Raw genomic sequence first — 25,851 nt, 5'->3', positions numbered from 1 at the left:
CCAAGACTGCAAAACAGCATAACAAGGCTACACCGCTTAAATAAAAGGACGCCTTTGAACGCCATCGTAGCGACACTTTCCGTTCCGGAAAGCATGAAAGCTGCTTATGTCGTTCTCCTCTCCTTCATCTTACCCCCAACAACCCTGCGAGGTAGGTTAGGCTGATAAACAGAGAACACAACTGGTCCAAAAAGATGCCAACCGCAGATGCAGGCGAAACGTCAGGAGAAAATGCTACTGGAACACGGCCATACAACCCGGAAAACCCACAACACCCTAACTGGCCCAAGGTCACCCAACAAGCTTTCTGTGGGGCACAGCAGGGATTCAAACCTGGGTCTAACAAATCCTAACTCAACACTCTAACCACTATACCATACTGCTGATTCTAGGTCAGTTCTCTGTTCTCAAAGCTGGACTCATTCTCATATGCTGCAGCGGAGTTTTGTTATCATCCGCACTTACCTAATGCCTGGAGCCCTCGACCCCCATCTGAGCCAACTCTAGCCCCTCCAAGCGCCTGCAACAAAGTCCGCACCACAAAGCTGCCGTGGGAGTCCAAAGCAAAGACCGATAATTCCCCCTGCACAGCTCTGGCCAGTTCCAAAACCAGGTCCTCCAGTGTCCCAGAATCCTCCGCTCCTTCCTTGATCAACAATGGGGCTCTCAACACGGCAGCTTCCAGGATGTGGGCCCCGCAGGAGTGGCAGGCCACCAAGCGCAGGGAGGGGATCAGGCCCTTCAGCAGGTGGCACAAGCTGGCTGGCGAGGCAGACGGCACCAGGGCCTGCAGGAGCAGAGAGCCAGCAGGGTCCAGGGACAGAGGCACAGCAACCGCCTCTGCTTCCTCCAGAACGTTGTTGACAAACAGACCTGTAGATGGGAAGGGGGGAAAATATGATCTGTCCGCAATGCTTCCATATGAAGGAAGAATGTAACAACACAGGTAGTTCTTCTGGGAGCCTGCTTGTTACATTATGGTGGGGAGAAAACCAAGGGGAAGTAGTACGCCAGCCCCAGAAGCCAACTCCTAACCACCCACATTCCTATCCCACAACCACTATCCGGCTTTCAAGATTTTATTATGCATCCCTTCAACCTCCCTAGGGACTAGAGACTTGGAGGCTGCTTTGAGAACCTTCAAGTGCAGGGGTCTTCAAACTAGGGCCCTCCAGATGTTCATGGACTACAATGCCCATCAGCCCCCTGCCAGCATGGCCAAGTGGTAGGGCTCATGGGAATTGTAGTCTATGAACATCTGGAGGGCCCTAGTTTGAAGACCCCTGTTCAAGTGTATCGAACTGCACTGCATCAAGGCAGAAACACAGAACAAACAGGACTCTAGATACAGATTGCTTCACAACATGCTGTATCTTCAAGCCGCAGCCGAGCCTCAGAACCTATCCCCCCTTGACAATAAGTCACAGTTCTGGAGCATGGGAAAAAATAGCAGCAGTGGGGCATGTCCCTGAACCCATTCAGACGGCATTTTCTTCATGGGAGAGCCCCCGAACTCCACTTATTGGTCTGCGAGTGAAGACAGGAAATCGCCATTGCTGGGAAAGAGTTCAACCCGAGCATCTTTCAGATCGCAGGTCGACCTCAGCTAGATTAAACCAAACCAGTTTTCTGCTTGTCGAAGGCTTTCACGGCCGGAATCACTGGGGTGCTGTGTGGTTTCCGGGCTGTCTGGCCGTGTTCTAGCAGCATTCTCTCCTGACGTTTCGCCTGCATCTGTGGCTGGCATCTTCAGAGGATCTGAGATCTGGCTGGCATCTTCAGAGGATCTGAGATCTGAGATCCTCTGAAGATGCCAGCCACAGATGCAGGCAAAACGTCAGGAGAGAATGCTGCTAGAACACGGCCATACAGCCCGGAAACCACACAGCACCCCAGTTTTCTGCTGTTCACACCACACACCAGAGCTAGCTACATCCCCCCGCTCACAGTACTCCCCACTAGCCCACATACTTATGGTAGTCAGGAGTACAAACCTGCAAGGCTTTCCCTCGTTAATGCAACACCTGCCACCCAAAAACACAGTTGAGAAGATAACTGCGTCTCTATTTCATCCCACACAGCGTCTTACCTTTCTCCTCATCAGAGTCAAACCCAGATTTAAGGGTCTCATGGGCCTTTTGGAAATATTTGGCTTCTGCAGGCTCCAGTCTGGGGAGCAACTCCCCCTGGGTTGCCTTCGAACTTTTCTTCTGGGGTGATGAAACAGGTGAGCCCTCTTTCCGAGGCCTCTTTCTGCTTCTGGCTCCTTTCTCGCCTTGGGGAGGTACCCCCATGGCTCCAACTGGGTCTTGACACACAAGGCAGCCTGTGGGTAAGAAAACAGTCGTGAGTGGGGTCAAAGGAAGTGGGAAGCAAAAGGGAACAGAAAGGGGATAAATGGAAAAAAGACCAGTGAGATATTGGCTGGGAGATCAGTCACAACTGCTCTGCTTAATGAACCTTGCAAGGTTGTACTAATTATCAGAGGGAATGGAAGGAAATGATACACCCCCCAGAACAGAACAAAAGATTATTATTAATAATAGATAGGTAGATAGGTAGATAGCCCTGCTCTATCCTTCCCCCGCTGCTGTATAGGGTCCCTAACATCATCGGGACCCATTATTCTCTTTTGGGAGGGTTGCATATGGGTTTGTGGGATACTGTTTTAGAATGTAAATTTTAAACTTTTTATATGTTTTATATATGATATTATATTGTTCACCGCCCTGAGCCCTTCGGGGATAGGGCGGTATATCAGATAGATAGATAGATAGATAGATAGATAGATAGATAGATAGATAGATAGAGAGAGAGAGAGAGAGAGACAGACAGAGACACAGAGAGAGACAGAGAGAGAGAGAGACAGAGAGACAGAGAGACAGAGACAGAGAGACAGAGAGAGACAGAGAGAGACAGAGATCAATCGATAGTATGGTCAGCACAGGGAGAGGGTAGAAGAGCAGAGGAAATGCACAACTGCCATTTTCCTTCACCACAAGGCACCCATGCCTGTTATTTTTTGCCCTCTGACAGCTGCATTTTATATATGGCTTATGCTGGCCTGTATGTATATTTATAATGTTTGGTTTCCTTTCCTTTCCTTTATTACTAAATTCACATGGCCAAAAGTCCAGAGCATAAAGTTTGATTTTCTTTATGCTGCCAATAATTTGATTTATTTTGCTTCGTTCCTACCCCAAATGAAGGCCCAAAGCAGGTTAAACCACCCCTCCTTTTTATTCTCACAACAACCCTATGAGGTAGGTTAGGCAGAGAATGTGTGACTGGCCCAAGGCCACCCAGGAAACTTCCATGGCAGCGTGTGAATTTGAACCTGGGTCTCCTCGATCCTAATTCTGAGTTTTTAACCGCTAAGGCTGTTTTGCGGCCAACTGATTTTATTACAAGCCACCTTGCAAACCATTGGGCCAAAAGAGGTGGGCTACGGCGGGCAGGAGAGGGTTGCAACACATAAGCCTTATGATGTCAAGAGATCAACTCCAAGTGAAGATGCATCACCTGTTGAATAGCTGCCTATGCAAGGCAACTGTTTCTGGCACAGAGCCCCTACTATTATAATTGCATGCTCAAAAGCAAGAGCTAACGAGTGAGGTTTCAAGCTTTAGCCAAGGACTACAACTAGCCACAGGGGCATTTGAGGTCCAGGACTCACCCAAAGAGCTCCCCCCTTTATCTGCTGCAGCTGCGACCGGTCCAGAACCTACTTCCGGGGCCGCCTCGTTCCGCCACAAGCACCCCACGAGTCCCAGCCACACCCCACCATGCACCGCGCGCTCGGCAGGCCACACTCGCCGCTACCCGCCATGCCTTGCGCGCGAGGAGAGCGACTTGCCACACCGCATCCCGTCCTGCACAGGTCGGGGGACAAGTGGTGGCCTCCCAGCCCATAATGCAATGCGCCTCGCCTTAGTTTTTAACCCCATGAGTGCCTTTCCGGTTTAGCTGGTTTCCTGACATTTCTGTGTATTTTGATCATTTTTAAACAAAACAGTTTTGGCCAGTTCAGAAAGTGATTTCGTAAGTTGCTCAGAGGATGTGTGGGTGTTCATATGTCTGTGTGTACATGTGTGTGTGCGCACGCGCATATATATAAGGTTACATCTATCTATCTATCTATCTATCTATCTATCTATCTATCTATCTATCTATCATCACCCAGATAGATAGATAGATAGATAGATAGATAGATAGATAGATAGATAGATACATACATACATACATACATACATACATACATACATACACATGTGCATATTAGAAATACAAATGTGGGTGTTTTTATCTATATCTGGGTGATGATGGTAGGTGGGTGGGTGGGTGGGTGGGTAGATGATAGATAGATAGATAGATAGATAGATAGATAGATAGATAGATAGATAGATAGATAGATAGATAGATAGATAGATAGATAGATAGATAGATAGATAGATAGACACACATTTGTATTTCTAATCTATCTATCTATACGGTGATTTTAAGTAACTAGGAACTGAGGATGCCAGCTCCTGGGTGGTAAATACCTGGATATTGGGAGGGGAGGGTTTGGGGAGGGGGTGGAGTTCAGGGGGGTGTAGTGCCATTGAGCCCACCTTCCAAAGTGGGCATTTTCTCCAGATGAACTGATTTCTGTCACCTGGAGATCAGTTGTAATACCAGAAGGCCTCCAGCCACCGCCTGGAAGCTGGCAACCCTCCTTGGAACTGTCATCTCTGGCCCATTATCCCTTTTTCAGAGGAGTCCTGTGTTGTGATGGGGTCGAGGGGCTGCGTTCTTAAGAATAACAGTTCTTCGAAAGATAACTTGGAGCTGAGGAAACATGGTTCGGATGAAGTGCAAAGACAGGTGGATTAATAGTCCCCCTGCCTGCCTGCCTGCCTGCCTGCCTGCCTGCCTGCCTGCCTGCCTGCCTGCCTGCCTGCCTGCCTGCCTGCCTGCCTGCCTGCCTGCCTGCCTGCCTGCCTGCCTGCCTGCCTGCCTGCCTGCCTGCCTGCCTCTAAATGACAGCTTTCTCAACAGTTGCCACCTCCCTGTTGGAAAATTCCTAGAGATTTGGGAATGGACCCTGAGGGGAGGTTTTTAAACAGAGGCTGGATGGCCATCTGTCAGGAGTGCTTTGATTGTATATTCCTGCATGGTTGGACTGGATGGCCCTTATGATCTTTGCCAGCTCTCTGCTTCTATGATTAACATGCTCTATGGTTTACAGAAAGAGGCCTGCAGAAGAAAGTGTAACTGCACCCCCGCTCCCCTTGCCCTTCTCCCTGCCTCTGGCACCAGGTTTCCGGATAACCCAGTTGACAGAGGCATATCTGTAATCCTCCCAGTCCCAGAAGGCTTCTAGGAAAAGCCAGATCCAGATGTGCCACATTCTCTTCCTGAAATAGTCCCGAGCCTTGAGTCTCAGGTGACTAATGCTCTTAATTAGAAGGTAAACCCTTCTTAAAGAAAAAAAAAAGAATCAGCCAGACCTGGTCAACAAGCCTAAGGAATATAATTCTTGTCCCAATATCACCTTCTTTATCTCTCTTTCCTCCTGGCGTTGACTTGAGCCACATCTCTTCAGGGTGGGAAATTCTGGATGCCTGTAGGGTGTGACCAGTTCCTTGTCAATGCCAGCTGTTTTCCACCTCTGCTTCATGAGGCAGAAGCAGCCTTTCTCTGAGAAAGCAGAACATCCACATTGGGGTGCGGTGGGGCAAGCATTCTTCCTTTTTTTGGGGGGGGGGGAAATCTATGTGCTGGTTGAACAGCTAGATTTGACTGGTTGTGGTGGGTTTTCCGGGCTGTGTGGCCATGGTCTGGTAGAAGAACAGTTTGGATTTATATCCCCCATCCTTTCTCTCCTGCAGGAGACTCAAAGGGGCTGACAATCTCCTTGCCCTTCCCCCCCTCACAACAAGCACCCTGTGAGGTAGGTGGGTGGGGCCGAGAGAGCTCCGAGAAGCTGTGACTAGCCCCAGGTCCCCCAGCTGGCGTGTGTTGGGAGTGCGCAGGCTAATCTGAATTCCCCAGATCAGCCTCCACAGCTCAGGCGGCAGAGCTGGGAATCAAACCCGGTTCCTCCAGATTAGATACATGAGCTCCTAACCTCCTACGCCACTGCTGGTAGATCTTGTTCCTAACGGTTCGCCTGCATCTGTATCTGGGATCTGTGGCTGGCATCTTCAGAGGTGTATCACAGAGGGAAGTCTGTTACACACTGTGTCTCTGTGATACACCTCTGAGCCCCCCGGGGGTAGGGCGGTTTATCAAATCGAATAAATAAATAAATAAAAAGATGCCAGCCACAGATGCAGGCAAATCGTTAGGAACAAGATCTTCCAGACCACGGCCACACAACCCGGAAAACCCACCACAGCCAGTTGAATCCAGTCTTCGACAGCTAGATTTGAGTTTGGCAGTATCTTCGAAACCAACAAGATTTCAGGGTAGGAGCTTTGGAAGGTCAACATTCCTCTCGTTGGACACTTTTGAAAGCTTATACCTTTTTTTGGCCTCAAAGGTGTTCCCGGACTCGAATCCAGCTGTTCTAAGGCAAACCAACATGGCTACCCTCTGAATCGATGCCAGTTGTAAATGATTCCAGCTAAAAATTGATTCAAATTATGAGTGTCGTAGGATCCGTAGTGGCCTTCCGATATCAAGCTTCCAAGTAGCACATAAGTCTTCTTAAGAGGCTCCTCTTAAGAACAAGAGTTCTGTAGCATTTGGAAACTAGCTATCCTAGGAAGGCTGGTTTCTGAATGCTACGGAACTCTTCTTCAAGCAGGAAGAAGAGCTTCTTAAAAAGAATTGTGTGCTACCTGAAAGCTTAATACTACCTCTCCCTCTCGAAAATTAGTAGTCCAACTGATTGTGAACGGTCATAGCGTTGTATTGTCGAAGGTTTTCACGGCCGGATTCAACTGGTTCTGGTGGGTTTTCCGGGCTGTGTGGCCGTGGTCTGGTGGATTTTGTTCCTAACGTTTCACCTGCATCTGTGGCTGGCATCTTCAGAGGTGTATCACGGAGGTGTATCACTGTGAGACACCTCTGAAGATGCCAGCCACAGATGCAGGTGAAACGTTAGGAACAAAATCCACCAGACCACGGCCAGACAGCCCAGAAAACCCACCAGAACCAGTCATAGCGTTCTCTATCACCTTCAACACCGCAGTTTCCTCTCCAAAGATGTCACAGGCAGTACTGAAAGGAGGGGTTTTTTTTAATGTCGGGATTTATCTTCACTTGACTCATATTTTTACTGTCAATAAAGCATCAGCACCCACCCACTAAAGGCTACAATTAGGACCAGTTGTTCACGTATAACGATGTCACACTCATGCAGAGTCATTCAAGGAGCGGGATGCTAAAAGTTCAGGTCTTTGGAGAGGAATGTAGGATTTGGTGGGAAAAGATGCAAGCAGCGTTTTATTTCCTCCTTCGCCCTTTCATTTGAAAAAATGATTCATCTGTGCTTAATCCCAGTGTTCTTTCGGTGTTAGCATTCAGTTCGGAAACACGTATTTATTTATTTATTCATTCACTTATTCGTTTAAAACAGTTTGGCCACCTTTCTTCCTTACAAAGGTGGCGTACAGTATAAACAAAATACATAAAATAAAGTGCATGGCATGCATAAAACCCAACATTTTAAAGTCATAATGTAGGACTCCTTTAATCAACTGCAACGCTCTCCTAAGCAGTGTTACACTCTCCTCATTGAATTCAACGGATCTGGAAGGGTGTGATTTTGCTTAGTGGCACTGATAAAATGTATTTACAAAAAGAATGCCTCTGAGCTCATGCAGAGAGAATCTAAAGAACCAAAGAGTGAGTTTTGGAGCTATGAGTTGGTTGGAAGTGAAGCACTCCAGGGTATGGCACTCTCTCTCTCTCTCTGGGAAATTATCTGGGCTGCAAAATAAATTGTTCTCATGGTATCACTGGAGACCAAAGCAGGCAGAATTACCAAAAAGATCTGCCACTGTGCTTCCTCTTCCAAACAAACCAGGCACAGCAGGTTAAATGGTGAATGGGACTGTTTCAAACATTGACTTCATTGCGCTCAGCCTGACACCGAAGGCTTTGCAGAGGCGCTGCCCATTTTCCATTTCTCCCAAGCATGCTCCTCTCTCTCCCTTCATCCTCAATCTTCCATTCAAAGCAGTTTGGCTTAGCTCAAGGTTGCCAGCACTCCGGGTGAGCCGAGGGGCAATAAAGGAATTACGTCAAATCTGGAGACAACAGAAGTCAGATTCCCCTGGAGCAAAATGATGGTTCGTGGAGGGAGTTGGTGCTGTTCATTGCGTTGAATCCGGGAATACTCGCACGGATCCCATCAAAATGCTCTATCCACTGCCCTCAATGCCGCTTTACCTCAATACATAGTGCTCCACCCGCCGCCCCTTGGTGCAGAATCCACGCTTCCAGAAAAATTGGCGAATATTCGTCCATTGTGAAACAGGTCCACAATGTTTTCAGGGTTAAATGCAACCGTCTACCACTTTTCAGTAAAACAAAAACAAAAACCGCTGCCCCTTTGGAATTTAAAGGGATGACCCTGGTCCCACCAGAGAGGGTTCAGAACTCTGATTCCGCGTGCTCAAATGGTCTTCCACCTCAGTTCCTGTATACACCCCTCACCTGCCTTTGGTGGAATCGTCCCCCTATTGCTGTCAGTGCCGCTGCGGACGAGTCCATTCAGGTTCGGTCGGTTCTAGATCTGCCTTTCATCTCCCCCTCCGGGCTGGTTGGTATCATCCCTACAGGCTTTCTAGAGTAGCCCATCGTCTCCTTCCCGGGATTCCCCCCCCCTGCTCCGACCGCTTTTGGAATGGTCCCTTTGGAAGCTTGAACAGGTTCCCGCGGAAGAGACCATTTCTTCTGTCCAATAGGGGGTGCAATGGGAGCTGGGAAGTTCATGGGGAGGTAAAGCGGGGTCACTCCGCGTAGGTGTACAACAGCCCTTCCTAGAAGGCCACTCTGGCTCAATCCCAGAATGCAACTGGGCATTTGGGTTGGGGAGACGGGATGTGGTCGCTTGGCATGTCTTCCCCTGCCTTGGCTCACACAAAGCGGTGCCAACTCCAGGTTGGGTATTTCCTGGAGATATGGGGGGAGGCAGGGGATGGGGAAGGGTTTGGGGATGGGGGGAGCTCAGCCATCAATCATACAGGAATAATAATACCGACCTATCTTACAGGGTTGTTGTGCAGATTGCAGGTTAATGTGTGTGGTGTGCTTTATAAGTCATCGTAAGTGTGATTATTCAATTATCTCCAACATTGCTTTTGAGTTCCCTCTAGCAGCAAAAGCAGTGGCCTGGCTTGCAGGCAGGAAGGCAGGCAGGCAGGCAGGGGAGCTGTGTGCAAGCGTGGAAGGCTTCCAAAGGCACGTTAAAAGAGAGGGAAGCCCCATGTTGGTCAGACTCCAGGGATCTGTTGATCAAGTGGATAACTTTGCAAGCAGGGAGAACGCAAACGATCCGTGCTTGACGTGTGAAGCTCACGGGGGTGGCGGGGAGGCATGTTTCCCCAGCCAAGCCTACCTTTCAGGGCTGTCGTAAGGATGCAGAGACAGAAGGCAGCAGCTTCGCCAACTCTGAGCCCTGACATTCAGATGCAGCCAGGAGGTGTGCAGTGGTTCCCTCCCCCTTGGGCTAGGCAAGAGCCACATCAAATCCAGGGCTTGGATGAAGGAGACCAGGGCAAATCCCTGTTCAACAATGGAGGACCTTTGATCGGCTCTTCCTTCTCTCTCTTAACAATCTGTGCTGGGGTTGTTTTGAGGAAAAGGCAGTGGGGAACCGTGCCCGTTGGCTTTGACTCCTTGTTAGGAAGGCGAGAGCAAAATGTTAAGGATGAAAAATCTTCCCACGATGCTGTCTTTGTTTTTCTGTCCTAGGAGGTGTGATTAATTCATTTCCCTCTTGGGAGTCATTTTTGCCGTCCTGTCAGTATGGTAAGTGGGGGGGGGGGGCTTTCCCTTGCCCAGCTGCATACCCCATATGTCCCGAATCGGTCTCTGCGCTCGCTCGGCAGAGGCCAACTTACTGGTGATCCCCGGCCCCTCAATGATGCGGCTAGCCTCTACCCGGGCCAGAGCCTTTACAGCTCTGGCCCCGGCCTGGTGGAACGCTCTCCCTCCAGCTGTCAGGGCCCTGCGGGATCTTAGCGAGTTCCGCAGGGCCTGTAAGACCGAGCTGTTCCGCCGGGCCTTTGGGGAGGCTGGCCGCTGATGGCTCCCTATAACATCAGTGGATCCTGCCTCCCCCCCCCCCTTTCTAGGGGATTTGATAGTAGGTGCCATCTATTATGTTGATTTTAGTATGCTGCGTTTTAATGGGGTGGGTTTATTTTATATAGAGCCAACTTAATTAATATTTAATGGCTTTTAGTCTTTGGTTTATGTGCTCTATTTCTGTTTTGTTGTTCACCGCCCTGAGCCCTCCGGGGAGGGGGGGCGGTATAGAAATATAACCAATAAATAAATAAATAAATACCTCTGGGCTAGAGTGCTGGCAGGGAGTAGTGGTCAGAGTGTTGAACTAGGACAGTGGTGGTGAACCTTTGGCACTCCAGATGTTATGGACTACAAGTCCCATCAGCCCCTGAATTGGCCATGCTGGCAGGGGCTGATGGGAATTGTAGTCCAGAACATCTGGAGTGCCAAAGGTTCGCCACCACGGAACTAGGACAAAGGAGACCCGGGTTTGAATCTCTGCGAAGTCTTGTTGGGCGTCACAAACTTTGCCTAACCTACTTTGCAGGGTAGGCTCACATCTTCTTGTTGAGAGGATGAAGGAAAGAACATTGTTAGCCATTTGGGGTCTCTGCTGGGGAGAAGCGCAGGCTATAAACAAAGTTAGTAATAATAACTTCACCCAACCATTATCTGTCCCGGTATTTCTCTTTCTTCCGTCTGGATGTCCAGCCACACAACTGCAGGACTCGAACCCAGCACCGAGTGCCTTTGTCTCTCTCCTGATTGATTGGTGGGTTTTTGTGCTCCATTTCCCCCTTTGCAGCACGGCCGGCTGAAGGTCAAGACGACGGAAGAGCAGGCGGAAGCCAAACGCCTGGAGCGGGATAAGAAGCTGCACCATTATGTGACGGCCACAAAAGCCATCTTTGAGAAGGTGACGACTGGGGGAGGAAAAAGGCGGGAGCAGGTCAAGGGCCAAAGCGGGCACCAAAGCAGCAGCGGCATGGTGGTTAAGAGCAGGTGTATTCTAGTCTGGAGGAACTGGGTTTGATTCCCGGCTTTGCCACTTGAGCTGTGGAGGCTTATCTGGGGAACCAGATTAGCGTGGGCACTCCAACACACTCCAGTTGGGTGACCTTGGGCTAGTCACAGTTCCTCGGAGTTCTCTCAGCCCCACCCACCTCCCAGGGTGTTTGTTGTGAGGGGGGAAGGGAAAGGAGATTGTAAGCCCCTTTGAGTCTCCTTGCAGGAGAGAAAGGGGGAATATAAATCCAACTCTTCTTGTTCAAACACATTGCCGGGTATAGATTTATTTTATTTATTTATATTTATTTATTATATTTATATACCGCCCTCCCCCGGAGGGCTCAGGGCGGTGAACATGGACATATAAATAGAACACAGAATAAAATCAATAAATCGCAATTAAATAAATCATAAAGAAATAGCTCTATACACGTTAAAACCATTAAAACCCCATTAAAAGCAGCGTATTGGTACTGAAGTACAACAAATGCACAACTGCTGGCGACCTACTAACTAATCCCCTAAAAGAGGGGGGGGCGCAGTATCCACAGATGTTAGAGGGGGGGGGCCATCAGATCAAGGCAATGGGACAACCAGATCGATAAGCCTTTCCCCCCATAGCTAAAACTCAGTAACTAGAAGGCATGGGGACTTTGAACCCCGGCCGTTACCCCTTGCGTTGGCTGGAAAGGCCTGGTAATACCAGCCTTGGTCTGCCTACTCTGCGGAAGTTCTATCTCTGCTGCCATAATTCTCATGAATGAAGACAATAAGCCCCGCCCACATTACGGATTGGGGGAAATTACGGAACGGACTTCCAGCCTCTCTTTCCTTTGCAGAGGAAATTGGGCCAACTGGACAAAGAAGCCCTGGAGCTGACCAGCCAGATCTTAGGCGCCAACCCAGACTTCGCCACCCTCTGGAACTTCCGGCGGGAGATCTTCCTTCACATGGAGCAGGAGTGAGTCAGAAGGCCGGAGCAGGTGGCGAACAGAGCGAGGGGACAGTGATGTGAACCCAAGGCGCAGTCCCGACCCTTCCGCTCACCGTGTTTTCCGCCGCAGGATGCCGGAAGAGATGCAGGCCCTCTGCAAAGCGGAGCTGTCCTTCCTGGAATCCTGCTTGCGCGTCAACCCCAAATCCTACGGGACGTGGTACCATCGCTGCTGGGTAATGCAGCACATCCCGGAGCCGGACTGGGCCCGCGAGCTGGAGCTGTGCAACAAGTACCTGGAAAACGACGAACGTAACTGTGAGACTCTTGTCCCCTCCTTCTCGACGTAGAATCATAGAGTTGGAAGAGACCCCAGGGGCCATCCAGTCCAACCCCCTGCAGTTGTGTGGTTGAGAACTTCTTGGCGTTGTCTTTCTGGAGTAGGCTCTAAACCTTTGGGGGCAGGCTTCCTCCTTCCTCTGCCTTCCGTACGGCACCAAGCCAGGCAGGTGCCGTTGATGGTCAATAAGTGCCGAACAGTTGGCATGTTTACCCATAAGTGAGTAGATGTCCCAGCGGGGGAGGTGATGGGCCAAGCTGAGGGGTTGCCAACTTGTGGTTACTTCTCCTGGAGTTATAACTGATCTTCACACTTCAGCAATCCATTCCCTTGGCGGAAAAGACAGCTTCAGGATTGTCAGTTTTCAGTGAAATCCGTCCCCAGTGTGGAGAGCCAGCGTGCTGTAGTGGTTAAGAGCAGGTTCGCTGTAATCTGGAGAACCAGATCTGATTCCCCGCTCTGCCACTTGAGCTGTGGAGGCTTATCTGGTGAACCAGATTGGCTTGTGCACCCCAACACATGCCAGCTGGGTGACCTTGGGCCTGTCACAGTTCTTCGGAACTCTCTCAGCCTCACCCACCTCACAGGGTGTTTGTGGTGGGGGAGAGGGAAAGGCGTTCGTAAGCCCCTTTGAGTCTCCTTACAGGAAAGAAAGGGGGTGTAAATCCAAACTCCTCCTCCTCCTCCTCTTCTCTTCCCCGGTTTTCCCCCTCCACAGTCTCCATTTCCAAATCTGCAGGACTTTCCCAGCCCAGATATGGCAACTCTAGCCAAGCTCAGGAGGTCTGTGGGGGGGGTGGGCTGACCTCTGACCCTCACACTTTTTCCCTCTTCCCCTCCTTCTCTTCCCCCGCTCTATGTCGCCATCTTCAGTCCACTGCTGGGACTACCGGCGCTTCATGGTGCAGCGGTCCCAGGTCCCTCCCCAGGACGAGCTGGCCTTCAGCGATGACCTCATCACCCGGAACTTCTCCAATTACTCCTCCTGGCACTACCGCAGCCGACTCCTGCCGCAGCTGCACCCGGATCCCCACCAGCAAGGCCGGATCACGGAGGAGGTCCTCCTCAAAGGTTGCGCTTCCGGGGGGAGGGAAGAGAACCGAGCCCTGTGTCGCTCACCAGCCTGTATCCTCCCGTGATGTTGTAGTTCTGCATTACGAGAGGATTATGGGAGAAGGATTTCGACCTGCTAGCGATCCCGAGTGTCGTGCATGTCTTACCGTTAACAAGCATGTGAGCGCATGAATGAGCGTGGGAAGCTACCTTTTGAGTCCACCTGTGAAACTGCCTTTTCTGAGCCAATTAGCAGGTGAAGCGGCTTCCAGCTGAGTCAGGCTGATCCGTCACCTCTCAAGGTTATTCTTGTCTGCTCTGATGGGTAGCAGCTCTCCAGGTTTTTAGCTAGAGCAGGGGTCTGCAACCTATGGCTCTCCAGATGTTCATGGACTGCAAATCCCATCAGCCCCTGCCAACATGGCCAATTGGGCATGCTGGCAGGGGCTGATGGGAATTGTAGTCCATGAATATCTGGAGTGCCGCAGGTTGCAGACCTCTGAGCTAGAGGTTCTTTGTGTCACATATTGCCTGCTTCTTCTAACTTCTAGGACCATGGTGGCGAACCTTTGGCACTCCAGATGTTATGGACTACAATTCCCATCGGCCCCTGCCATCATGGACAATTGACCATGCTGGCAGGGGCTGATGGGAATTGTAGTCCAAAACATCTGGAGTGCCAAAGGTTCGCCACCACTGTTCTAGGACCTTTGTAGATCGGATGTGTTTTAGCACCGGGTCCCGGCAGAGATGCTTTCACAGGTGTCAAACTCGCGGCCCTCCAGATGTTATGGACTACAGTTCCCATCATCCCCTGCCAGCATAATGCTGGCAAGGGTTGATGGGAGCTGTTGTCCATAACATCTGGAGGGGCGCGAGTTTGACACCTGTGGCAGCAGATGAATTGTGCCTGCTTAACAAAGGATTTGTTTGTGTAAACACAAGCCTTGGAGAATATCGAGGCTCCGTCTTGAACCCGGCCGACGGGCTGGCTCGTGTTGTTTACATTAAGTGTATGTTTCCTGCATTAATGTAATTAGCGTGTGTCATTTTGGTTAATACATTTACAGTGATAAAAGCATTATTTTCCGTTCTAATTTAAGACGCTCGCAGACTGATAGCATCGGCCTTCTTTTTTGGAGCTGTAGGCTCCAGGTCGTTGTCGTACAATTCTTGCCGATTTGTGCTTTCTTCGAACTGGCCATTCTGAGCTTTCGTGGTCCCGAGTAACTTCCACTAAACTAAGCAGGACTTCTTCCCAGGTGTCTCGGATCGGACCACAAGATCCTCTTTCCCTCTGAGCAGAACCGTGTCCGCAATGTTGCCTCCAACCGGGCGCCCTTCAGGATTCCCACAGTGCAGTCTGACATCTCCACACCCAGAAAGGGCAGGGTGGTTAAGGGAGGGTGTCCTAGAGAGGCTGTCAGATGTCATTTGTGACTCTAGAGGAAGTAGCCGTCTCTAGGTTTCGAAGTGAATTTATAGGCAAGTTGGATAACAAAGACACATCTCTCCTTTTCCCAGGCCAGAAAGGGACTCCAAAACTGCCAGAGCAGCTAATTATCCCTTCACGTCCCTTCAGGAACCAGCGTGGTGTAGTGGTTAAGAGCAGGTGCACTCTAATCCGGGGAACCGGGTTTGATTGTCCGCTCTGCCACTTGAGCTGTGGAGGCTTATTTGGGGAACTAGATTAGCTTGTGCACTCCAACACCCGCCTAGGGCTCACTTCGATGCCTTCCCGTCAGCTAATCTGATGGGACGATTCCAAAATATTCCAAGGCACAGGAGAACCTGTGTGTGCAGCTCAGGGGAAGTAGACTCAATGTCACATATCTTACTGCCTTGCAAGTTACATGAAGGTGAAAGGAAGCTGTTGATCCAACCATTGTTAACTCATCATGTATATCCATTCATAGATAACTCAGATACGAATTCTGTAAGAATATTATTAGAAGATCGTGTTTCTGCCATTTCACAGAAGGTAGCTAAATTTTGTATATTGGTACACAACAAGCGTAGTTCCTTATTAAGACAAAGAGCTGCACTGTGTGATGAGGACTGTAATAATGCCTGAAGCTAATGTTATTTATCAATAGATTTTATAATGGATTTTAATTTATATTATATTTTTGTATAAGTGGAGTGCTATGTATTCACATGTACTCTGATTTTAAACTATTGGCTGGCCAAAAGGCCGTAATATCTATCTATCTATCTATCTATCTATCTATCTATCTATCTATCTATCTATCTATCTATCTATCTATCTATCTATCTATCTATCTATCTAACACCCGCCAGCTTGGGCTAGTCACAGTTCTTCGGAGCGCTCTCAGCCCCACCCACCTCACAGGGTGTTTGTTGTGTGGGGGAAGGAGATTGTCAGCCCCTTTGAGTCTCCTTACCGGAGAGAAAGTGGGGGATATAAATCCAAACTCTTCTTCCTCTTCTTCCTTGGATGTACTGATGGCTGCAGACATAGAGGGCTTTAAAAGGCGATCAGGCAGAGTCGTGAAGGAGAGTTCTATCAGTATAGTGACTAGAGAGAACTTCCAGGTTCAGAGGCAGTCAACCTCTGAATCCCAGTGCCGGAAGGCAACCTCAGGGGAAGGCCTCGGCATCTGCCCTGTCGCTGGCCCTCCAGAGGAAACGTTTGACTGCTACGTGAGGCTGGATGCTGGATCAGGTAGCTCACTGGCCAAATCCAGCAGTGACTTGCAACATCTCCTGATGTTCTCAGGCTGGGAGTGGTCCTCTGTTTTCCCAGGCAGCGGGGTCTTTGCCCGGCCTGAGGATGAGCCTTCTGCAATCACAGCGGGTGCAAGATCCGTACCCGAGTCCCTCCCTTTGTTCCGTGTGTCAAAGAGAGGGCAACCAGGCAGCTCGGCTCCATGCCCAGTTCCGACACAGGGACTCCAGGGCTCTAGAAGGCTCTCTTCTCCACTCCACAACAGGTGCGCGGGGTTGTGAGTCAGAGGGCAGTGCTCTCTCGGCTTCAAGGTGTGGAGGTCCAGGCACGAAGGGGAACGGTTTTGCAATGACTAAAAGTGTACGCAGGGATTCTCTGCCGGAGCCCATCCCTTCCCTCCCGGGCAGGTAACAGCTCAAGGGGGATTAGCCGCTGCCGCTTAAGTGGGGGGCGTTGCTTCTGAATCTTGTTGTGTTTGTTGCGCTTTGCCTCTTGGCTGCCGTGTGTCTCAGCTGTCCTGTGGAGAGGCGAGCAGGGAGCAAGCGTGGGAACCAATCCTGGATCTGCAGGACAGCGCCCCTTGACAGGCAGGGAGAGATCAGGAGAGGGCAAAGCCAGTAGCAGGCTGGGTGGCGGTTCAGCCGCTGTCAGCTCTCCTAGATCTGTCTGAAGGCATGAAGGAGCAGCAGTGGCGCAGGAGGTTAAGAGCTCGTGTATCTAATCTGGAGGAACCGGGTTTGATTCCCGGCTCTGCCGCCTGAGCTGTGGAGGCTTATCTGGGGAATTCAGATTAGCCTGGGCACTCCCACACACGCCAGCTGGGTGACCTTGGGCTAGTCACAGCTTCTCGGAGCTCTCTCCCACAGGGTGTTTGTTGTGAGGGGGGAAAGGCAAGGAGATTGTCAGCCCCTTTGAATCTCCTACAGGAGAGAAAGGGGGATATAAATCCAAATCCATTATTATTGTTGTTGTTGTTGTTGTTGTTGTTATTGAAAAATTAAAAAGTATTTTAAAAGAGAGAGAGGAGTGGCTCAGTGCCAGAGGGGCTCTTTGGCTTGCAACTCTTCTTCTTCTTCTTCTTCTTCTGATCTGAGTGTCAGCCAAATTTCAAGGAACACATATAATATTTATATCCCCCGCTGCCTGCTGTTTCCTTTGCCTGAGGCAGGCTGGTGTCACCGAAGAAGCAGAGTTTGGATTTATATCCCCCTCTTTCTCTCCTGTAAAGAGACTCAAAGGCTCCCATCCCCCCCCCCCACACACACACACACATAAACACACCAAGTGGGGGTTGCTGGGTACCCCAACGTACTCAAAGGACCAAGCCCCCTGAATGTGCGGGTAGCCATCCAGACCTCAGGATCGGAAGGGCCTGTATCTTCCCAGGGCGTAAGGAGGAAGGGGAAGGCTCAGTTTGGTGCACCAGAACTCCCACTGAGAGGAGTGTGTGTGGAAGGCCTGTTCGGCTCAGAAGCGCCTTCCGCACATGCAGAATAATGCACTTTCAAACTGCTTTCAGTGCTCTTTGAAGCTGTGGCGGAATAGCAAAATCCACTTGCAAACAGTTGTGAAAGTGGTTTGAAAACGCATTATTTTGCGTGTGCGGAAGGGGCCAGAGAAAGCCTCCTCGCTGGAGTCACCGTGGGACATTTTTCTGCTGAGCGCCGTATGCAGGAGCGGGTGGGTCTCTGGCGTGTGAGAACCGGCCTGCCCTGCCTCTGTGCGGTAGCCTCCACGCCTTCGCCTTCTGCTGCTCCACCGTCCTCAGCTGCCAGAAGAGCCCTCGACGCACATTTGTGCTTCCCCACCCCTCTTTCCTGGGGCACGTGCAACGGCCTAGGGTTCCTTCCTTCAGTACTTACCCTTTGTTAGAAGTCTTTGGCTTAATCATCCCAGTGTGCGGTTCACCCTTTCCGGTCGGGGCGCGCTCTTTTCGCTCACAAGCCTTTGTAAAGAACCGCAGGCATGAAGGAGTGATTGGCAGATCCTTTGAAAGTTCCGATTCCCCAGGGGCGTGGGAGATCGCCCCTCTTCTGTTGTCAGTTCACCCAATTCTCATTCCTCCTCCTTCCCTTGCAAGGGCAACCAGAGTGGCTAGCCATTTAAAACACGCGTGATAAAATCGCATTTTTAAAAAACCATTAAGATCCACACACACACGCCCCACAAACAAACATCCTTCGAACGATTGAGAAACAGGACTGAAATGCAGGCAAAACACCAAAACAGCAATTGAGAGATTAGCTGGAAAGCAGGGATCATGGAAGGAATGCCGAGTGAAGCACAGAGGAAATCTGGGCTCCTGCTCTTGTGCAGCTTAATCCCAAACTGAGTTACTCCAGTCTGGGATACCTTTGCTCAGGATTGCACTGTTAGTTTGGGCTCCTTGGGGGATTTTTTTAATCTTCCTGTTTCTAGGTTGTCGAGGAAAGAGGCATTAGAAAATATCTGGGGGGTTTCGCCATTCTCTCGTCCTCATGAGAGCCGGTATCTAATCTGAGGAACTGGTTTGATTCCCAGCTCTGCCGCCTGAGCTGTGGAGGCTTATCTGGGGAATTCAGATGAGCCTGTACACTCCCACACATGCCAGCTGGGTGACCTTGGGCCAGTCACAGCTTCTCGGAGCTCTCTCAGCCCCACCTACCTCATAGGGTGTTTGTTGTGAGGGGGGAAGGGCAAGGAGATTGTCAGCCCCTTTGAGTCTCCTGCAGGAGAGAAAGGGGGATATAAATCCAAACCATCATCATCATCATCATCATCATCATCATCATCATCATTATTATTATTATTATTATTATTATTATTATTATTATTATTATTATTGAAAAATTAAAAAGTATTTTTAAAAGAGAGAGAGAGAGAGAGAGGAGTGGCTCAGTGCCAGAGGGCCTCTTTGGATTGCAGAAGGTCGCGAGTTCTGTCCCAGGCATCTCTGGGTGAAAGTATCTCAGCAAAGAGGGGCTAAGAAAGATCCTTTCCCTGCCAGATCAACTTCATGTTTGAGCTGGCAGCACCAAAGAAAGTGGCCTGCCGGTCTGGTTTAAGGCAGGGTGGGGTTCTCCCAGAGGTGGGATCCAGCAGGTTCTCACAGGTTCCCGAGAGTAGGTTACTAATTATTTGCATGTGCCGAGAGGGGGTTACTAATTGGTGATTTTGCCACGTGATTTTTGCCTTAGTTACGCCCCTCCTCTCGGCAGTAGTGCGCAGAACTGGAAGCAGTCTAGCAGGAGGTGCACCGGCGTGCGTGGCAGCCTACGCCTGCGTCCGTTCGTTTCCCGCCCAAGGACCGGCGCAGCGGCTGCATCCTTGCCACAGCCCTGCCCAAGAATGCCCCGCCCCCGGAATGCCAGGCCATGCCCCCGTCGTGCCCCACCCAGCCCCATCAGCGCTACGCTACAGTTTGAATCCCACCCCCATGGGAACCTGTTGCTAAAATTTTTGGATCCCACCACTGGGTACTCCCCTCTCTGATCTTGGAGTTTGCCACTCCCTGCTCCTGTGTAACAGTCCTGGGTTTTCTCAGTGGTCTCCCACCCAAGTTCAAACTAGGACGCACCCTGCTTGCTTTTCGGACCAGCCTGTTCAGGACAAGATAGCTCCCCCCCTGCTCTGAACAGCCATTTCAACATGCCCATCTCTGTGTTTTTGCCCAGCTGCGCTCTCTGCCTTCTCAGACCGTTTGCTGAGGAAAGAGGCTGCGGCCTGCCCAACCGCTTGGTGCTCCCCTGCCAATCCTCAGTCCCGATGCCTGCCTCTTGTGCCTCTGTTGACTCTGCTTTCTTTGCTTTCTGTTCTCCAGAACTGGAGCTGGTACAGAACGCCTTCTTCACCGATCCCAACGACCAGAGCGCTTGGTTCTATCACCGCTGGCTGCTGGGTCGAGGTAGGACCGAAGGCAGTACTTTACACTACCCAGAATCCTTTGCCCTGCTTGCAGGCACGCTTATGGCTGGACCCAAAGGGAGCTCGGGCGTTGAAGAAAACGCCCCGCTGGGTCAGGCCTCTAACCCCACCTCATGCTCCTAAAAAGCCCACAAGTAGGGCACAAAGGCAGTATAGTCCCTACCCCCCACAACCAATAGAGCCAGCATGGGGTAGTGGTTAAGATCAGGTGGATTCTAATCTGGAGAACCGGGTTTGATCCCCCACTCCTTCACCTCAGTGGCGGAGGCTTATCTGGTGAGCCAGATGTGTTTCCGCACTCCTACGTTCCTGCTGGGTGTCCTTGGGCTAGTCCCAGTTCTCTTGGAACTCTCTCAGCCCCACCTACCTCACAAGGTGTCTGTTGTGGGGAGAGGAAGGGGAAGAAGCTTGTAAGCCACCTTGAGTCTCCTTACAGGTGAGAAAGGTGGGATATTAATCCAAACTCCTCCTCCTCCTCTTCTTCTTCCTCCTTCTTCTTCCTCCTTCTTCTTCTTCCTCCTCCTCCTCCTCCTCCTCCTTCTTCTTCTTTTTCTTCTTCTTTCCATTCAATGGTGTTCCAAGGTATGCTGTCTCTGACCATGGAGGTTTCATTTACCTGTCGTAGCTAATTGCTGCTTAACCAGCCTCTCTGAGTGCGTTGGATCTCTTTCTGAAGCCGGCAGAGCCTGTGGCTCTCGCTCGTCTTGTGACAGCAAATTCCATGCCTTAATTACACGTTGGGTGTGAAATGACTTTATTTTGTCCGCGTTGAATCTGCAGCTGGTTGGCTTCCGCCTTGTGGAGAGAGGGGGAGGTTTTAGGAAGGGGCGCGCGAAATCCCTGTTGGTGTTTTCGTTCATTGTTCTTGTTTTAATTGTTTATGCACGTGTACATAGGTTTGAAAGTACTTTTTAATATTGGCTGCCTTGGGGATCCTTAGCTGAATGAAACGGCCACAAAAAAAAATTTCAAACAAAATCTGCTGCTAGAACCAGTTGGAAAATGGGATCCAGTGGGACGATGGTAACTGTGGAACGAACCAAGTGATCTTTATTGCGTTCCTGTGTGGAGGCATAGCTCCTACTTCGGGAGGCAGAGGCCTCATTCCTTCCAGGTTGTTAAGGGAGGGAGGTAGGGCTTGGGGATCACCAGGAATGACAACACAGATCAGTGGAGAAAATGACTGGTTGGGAGGAGGGAGTCCATGCCCTATGAGGAGAGATTTAGGGAGCTGGTGATGTTTAGTCTGGTGAAGAGAAGGTTAAGAGGTGACATGATAGCCCTGTTTAGATATTTGAAGGGATGTCATGTAGGTGAAGGAGCAAGCTTGTTTTGTGCGGCTCCAGAGACTAGGACCAGGAGTCATGGGTTCAAAGTGAAGGAAAAGAGATTCCACCTGAACATTAGGAAGAACTTCCTGACCATCAGGGCTGTTCGACAGCACTACCTCAGAGTGTGGTGGAGTCTCCTTCTTTGGAGGTTTTTAAACAGAGGCTGGATGGTCATCTGACAGGAGTGCTTTGATTGTGTGTTCCTGTATTTCAGAGGGTTGGACTGGATGGCCCTTGGGGTCTCTTCCAACTTTATGATTCTAGGACAGTGGTGGCAAACCTTTGGCACTCCAGATGTTATGAACCACAATTCCCATCAGCCCCTGCCAGCATGGCCAATCCCAATTGGCCATGCTGGCAGGGGCTGATGGGAATTGTAGTTCGTAGCATCTGGAGTGCCAAAGGTTCACCACCACGGCTCTAGGACATTAAACCAGTAGTTTCCAAAGTGGACAGTACTGTCCCCTGGGGGAGGGGAATTACCTAGGGGGGCACTAAGAGGGAAGGGGGTGGCAGGGGGATGCTGGGGGGTGAGCCCATTCAATTGTGTTATTCACTTGTTTACAATAGATCAGGCTATAGAACCATGCTGGCAAATCTGGTGGGAACTATCAGAGTTTTTCTTCCTGACTTTGAAAATCCGGGATCTCCTTAGTTTTCTGGAATAAATTAAACTGAAAAGTTCGAAATGGATTTTGAATAGATGTACAATTGATTGTTACTGGTTTTAATTTGGAATTGGAATATGCTGCCACAGGAGGTGGTGATGGCCACTAACCTGGATAGCTTTAAAAGGGGCTTGGACAGATTTATGGAGGAGAAATCGATCTACGGCTACTCATCTTGATCCTCCTTGATCTGAGATTGCACAGGCCTGAGCAGACCAGGTTCTCAGGAGCAGCAGCAGCAGAAGGCCATTGCTTTCACATCCTGCATGTGAGCTCCCAATGGCACCTGGTGGGCCACTGCGAGTAGCAGAGTGCTGGACTAGATGGACTCTGGTCTGATCCAGCAGGCTAGTTCTTATGTTCTTAAGGTCATTGCTTTCACATCCTGCATGTGAGCTCCCAAAGGCACCTGGTGGGCCACTGCGAGTAGCAGAGTGCTGGACTAGATGGACTCTGGTCTGATCCAGCAGGCTCGTTCTTATGTTCTTATGTTCTTAATTTAATTGTTGTTATCGCCCTTGCTGAGTCAATCAAACCACTACTTTGAATATTGCTTTTTATAGGGCAGGGTGGGAGCCAGTGGGGATGACGTGATGGAGCCGGGGGGTGGCGACCCGAAAAAAACCTACATTAAACCCTGCTGAGGTCCCACCCAGTGCAAACCACATCCTCCCCAGGCTCCGCCCCCAAATTTCCCAACCTGGAGTTGGCAACCATGTAGCCAGCACGTCCTCACTGCAGGTTCAGACTCGTTCCCAATCTGTTCAGCCATGCTGGCTTCCTTCTTGTGGTTCTATTCCAGGAGCATGGATCTTTATCCAAGGCATCTTGGCATCCAGGGATCTTGAGGGAGAGGGAGCCATCACAGCAAGATCAGTTTTCAACACTTCTTCTGGTTTTTTTTTCTGTGTGGACCCCTTCCTTCCTCCCCCCCCCCCCGCCCACTTCACAGCTGACCCCGACCCATCTCTCCGCTGCCTTTACGTGAACAGAGAAGACGCATCTTTGGTGGTAGCATTCTCCCATCCTGTGGCAGTAAGTACCCAGGCTAGAGAAGAGCAACAGCTGGAGAGCAGCAGTGGTGGAGTGGTTAAGAGTAGGTGCATTGTAATCAGGAGAACCAGATCTGATTCTCCGCTCTGCCAGTTGAGCTGTGGAGGCTTATCTGGTGAACCAGATTAGCTTGTGCACTCCAGCACATGCCAGCTGGGTGACCTTGGGCTAGTCACAGTTCTTCAGAACTCTCTCAGCCCCACCTACCTCACAGGGTGTTTGTTGTGAGGGTGGGGAAGGGAAAGGAGATTGTCAGCCCCTTTGAGTCTCCTTAATGGGAGAGAAAGGGGGGGGGGATCTTCTTCTTCTTCTTCTTCTTCTTCTATTTGCCTTCTGCGGAACCTGAGGTATCCCTTCCCCCTTCCAGGTGGCTCCAGCCTCCCACGACTTGATTGTGTTTGGAGACGAATCCCCGCTGGTGGTCCGGTGGCGCACACCAGACGGCCGAAACAAGCCAGGACTTATGTGGGTATCCTACAGCGTGGGGAGGGGCCAGAAGCATCCTGAGTTCTACCCTCCATTTGTAAGAGGAAGAGCCCGATGGCAGCGAAGGAGACGAGGAGCCCGTTGTGACCCTGGACAGCTGGTTTCGCTTCCCAGTTTTCGGAAGGGGAGCTGTGTGCAGAGTGGGAGAAAACGCATCTTATGTCTGTTTGCTTCGATGGAAAGGGGAATTGGAAGGCGATGGAGCCAGAGGGCCCTAGTCCATTTCTGAAACGTAGATACAAACGCTTTTGCAGGACTGGCCTATTGGAAGCCTTTCCCCTTCTTCCTGGGTGCTCCGAATTGAGATGAAAGCAGTCTGCGTAGGAGGTTAAGAGCTCGTGTATCTAATCTGGAGGAACCGGGTTTGATTCCCTACTCTGCCGCCTGAGCTGTGGAGGCTTATCTGGGGAATTCAGATTAGCCTGTGCACTCCCACACACGCCAGCTGGGTGACCTTGGGCTAGTCACAGCTTCTCGGAGCTCTCTCAGCCCCACCCACCTCCCAGGGTGTTTGTTGTGAGGGGGGAAGGGCAAGGAGATTGTCAGCCCCTTTGAGTCTCCTGCAGGAGAGAAAGGGGGGATATAAATCCAACTCTTCTTCTTCTGCTAGTGCTTATAAGTCCTTGGGTGTTACTTCCTCATTTCTGGGGCTAGGCCCTGACCCTGCTGGAGTAAAACACCAGCTCAGAATTGGCTCCCAGGGGGCAGGAGGGGTATTCTCACCCCAGCTCTGATCAAGTTTCCGTGGCATAAATTAGAGCAGGGGTCCAACCCTTTTGAGCCCATGGACACCTTTGGAGTTTGGACTCAAAATGGCTGCCGTGGCTTACCTTCATTCCGTGTTGTGCTGTCAAACCAATGGGGTTGTTCGTTACTGTCTCCTTCTTTGGAGGTTTTTGAGGAGAACCTCGATGGCCGTCTGTCAGGAGTGCTTTGATTGTGTGTTCCTGCATTCCACGGGGTTGAACCAGATGTCCCTTGGGGTCTCTTCCAACTCTATGATTCTATGATTTTCCCTTAACTCTTGGGTGCTTCCCTAGCTGTGCGACTTGCCCACCACGGCTCTCAACGACCACTGGCCCCAACACACTTTCCGGGTTCTGTGGGGAGAGGGCCAGTCCCAGAAGGAATGCGTCCTTTTTAAAGGTAAGGCCAAGTCAACGGGTACAACCTCCACACAAGCTGCCTCTCTAGGCTTCCTTGCAGCCTCTCCTCCTGCTCTCTCCCCTCTTTCCCCCACAGGACACAAGGACTGTTGGAGCCAAGACTCAGTCACGGAGGAGCAGATCTTCAGGTAGGGAGCAGAAATGTACCCACCACTCAGAGGTGGGATCCAGCAGGTTCTCACCAGTTCCCGAGAGTGGGTTACTGATTATTTGTGTGTGCTGAGAGGGGGTTACTAACTGGGTCTGCTTTTCCGTTAGAAATTCCATTAGGTCCAAAAATCATAAAGTCCTGTTGTTTCCTATGTGGCTGGTTAGCGAAGGTAGAAAATGGGACAATTCTCCCTGTTGGGCTGTTTTAAAAACATGTTTTAGAAATATGGTCAAGTTCCTTGTTTAAGGAAAGTCTCCTTCTTTTGATTTCTAGAAACAAAATTAAGTATTTGAAAGTATTCAGTATTTGACAGGCAGTCAATTAGAGGAGAAGTAGTTGTTTCTGTTGGCAGGAGACGATAGGACTTGCTAGAATGAGTTTAAATTATGGACAGAAAGATGCCAGCTGGAAATTAGGAACTTTTTGTTTTACAGTAAGAGTTTTTTACAGTAACAGAGAAATTATTAATGCCCCGCCCCCGGAATGCCCGGCCACGCCCCCGTCGTGCCCCGCCCAGCCCCATTGGCTGTGTTTGAATCCCACCACCATGGGAACCTGTTACTAAATTTTTTTGATCCCACCACTGTAGGCAAAGACTGTAGGTAGCTATCCCCTAATTGACCATCGTTTCCCTCTGTGGCAGAGTGCTGATGCCTGGCCCTTTGCTGTTCAGGGGTCAGGTTTGCGGTCACCCAGTCCACGTGATTTCAATCCAAGCACGCTTACGATGATGCAAACCTTGCTGAACTCGAAGGGAACTTGGTTTTTGAGTCACTGCGCCTGCGAGGTGACACGGGGTCATCGTAAACGGTGCCCTTTTTCTAAGCGGTTGATAGGAAGGG

The 25,851-nt window shown here is 50.4% G+C and overlaps 2 protein-coding genes across 5 annotated transcripts in view; one reads left to right on the top strand and one right to left on the bottom strand.

The window, feature by feature from the left end:
• NOP9 (NOP9 nucleolar protein) overlaps nucleotides 1-3,880 on the bottom strand; it is a 10,876-nt gene extending 6,996 nt beyond the window's left edge. Inside the window, exons 1-3 of the mRNA XM_048518215.1 lie at nucleotides 3,677-3,880; nucleotides 2,090-2,326; nucleotides 466-873 (exon numbers count right to left, since the gene is read on the bottom strand). Of these exons, the coding sequence (XP_048374172.1) occupies nucleotides 466-873; nucleotides 2,090-2,294 (613 nt within the window). The 5' untranslated portion in view covers nucleotides 2,295-2,326; nucleotides 3,677-3,880. The remainder of the gene's footprint in view (nucleotides 1-465; nucleotides 874-2,089; nucleotides 2,327-3,676) is intronic.
• Nucleotides 3,881-8,618: 4,738 nt separating this feature from the next.
• On the top strand, nucleotides 8,619-25,077 carry RABGGTA (Rab geranylgeranyltransferase subunit alpha). Of its 4 annotated transcripts, none has more exons than XM_048518226.1 (11): nucleotides 8,619-8,710; nucleotides 9,910-9,966; nucleotides 11,033-11,143; nucleotides 12,075-12,196; nucleotides 12,300-12,487; nucleotides 13,383-13,580; nucleotides 20,051-20,134; nucleotides 23,106-23,188; nucleotides 23,574-23,675; nucleotides 24,733-24,838; nucleotides 24,935-25,077. In XM_048518226.1, the coding sequence occupies exons 2-11, from the start codon at nucleotides 9,964-9,966 to the stop codon at nucleotides 24,988-24,990; spliced, it is 1,053 nt and encodes a 350-aa protein (XP_048374183.1). In that variant the 5' UTR covers nucleotides 8,619-8,710; nucleotides 9,910-9,963; the 3' UTR covers nucleotides 24,991-25,077. The 4 variants fall into 4 exon arrangements, with proteins under 4 accessions (XP_048374183.1, XP_048374181.1, XP_048374182.1 ...); XM_048518224.1 differs by having other exon boundaries at nucleotides 8,640-8,755; XM_048518225.1 differs by lacking the exon at nucleotides 8,619-8,710 and adding an exon at nucleotides 8,763-8,934.
• Nucleotides 25,078-25,851: the final 774 nt, after the last annotated feature.

Source organism: Sphaerodactylus townsendi, linkage group LG15 (assembly GCF_021028975.2).
Source record: "Sphaerodactylus townsendi isolate TG3544 linkage group LG15, MPM_Stown_v2.3, whole genome shotgun sequence".
Classification (NCBI taxonomy): domain Eukaryota; kingdom Metazoa; phylum Chordata; class Lepidosauria; order Squamata; family Sphaerodactylidae; genus Sphaerodactylus; species Sphaerodactylus townsendi.
The sequence above is the reverse complement of the archived record's forward strand: the minus strand, read 5'-3'. Positions and strand labels throughout refer to the sequence as shown.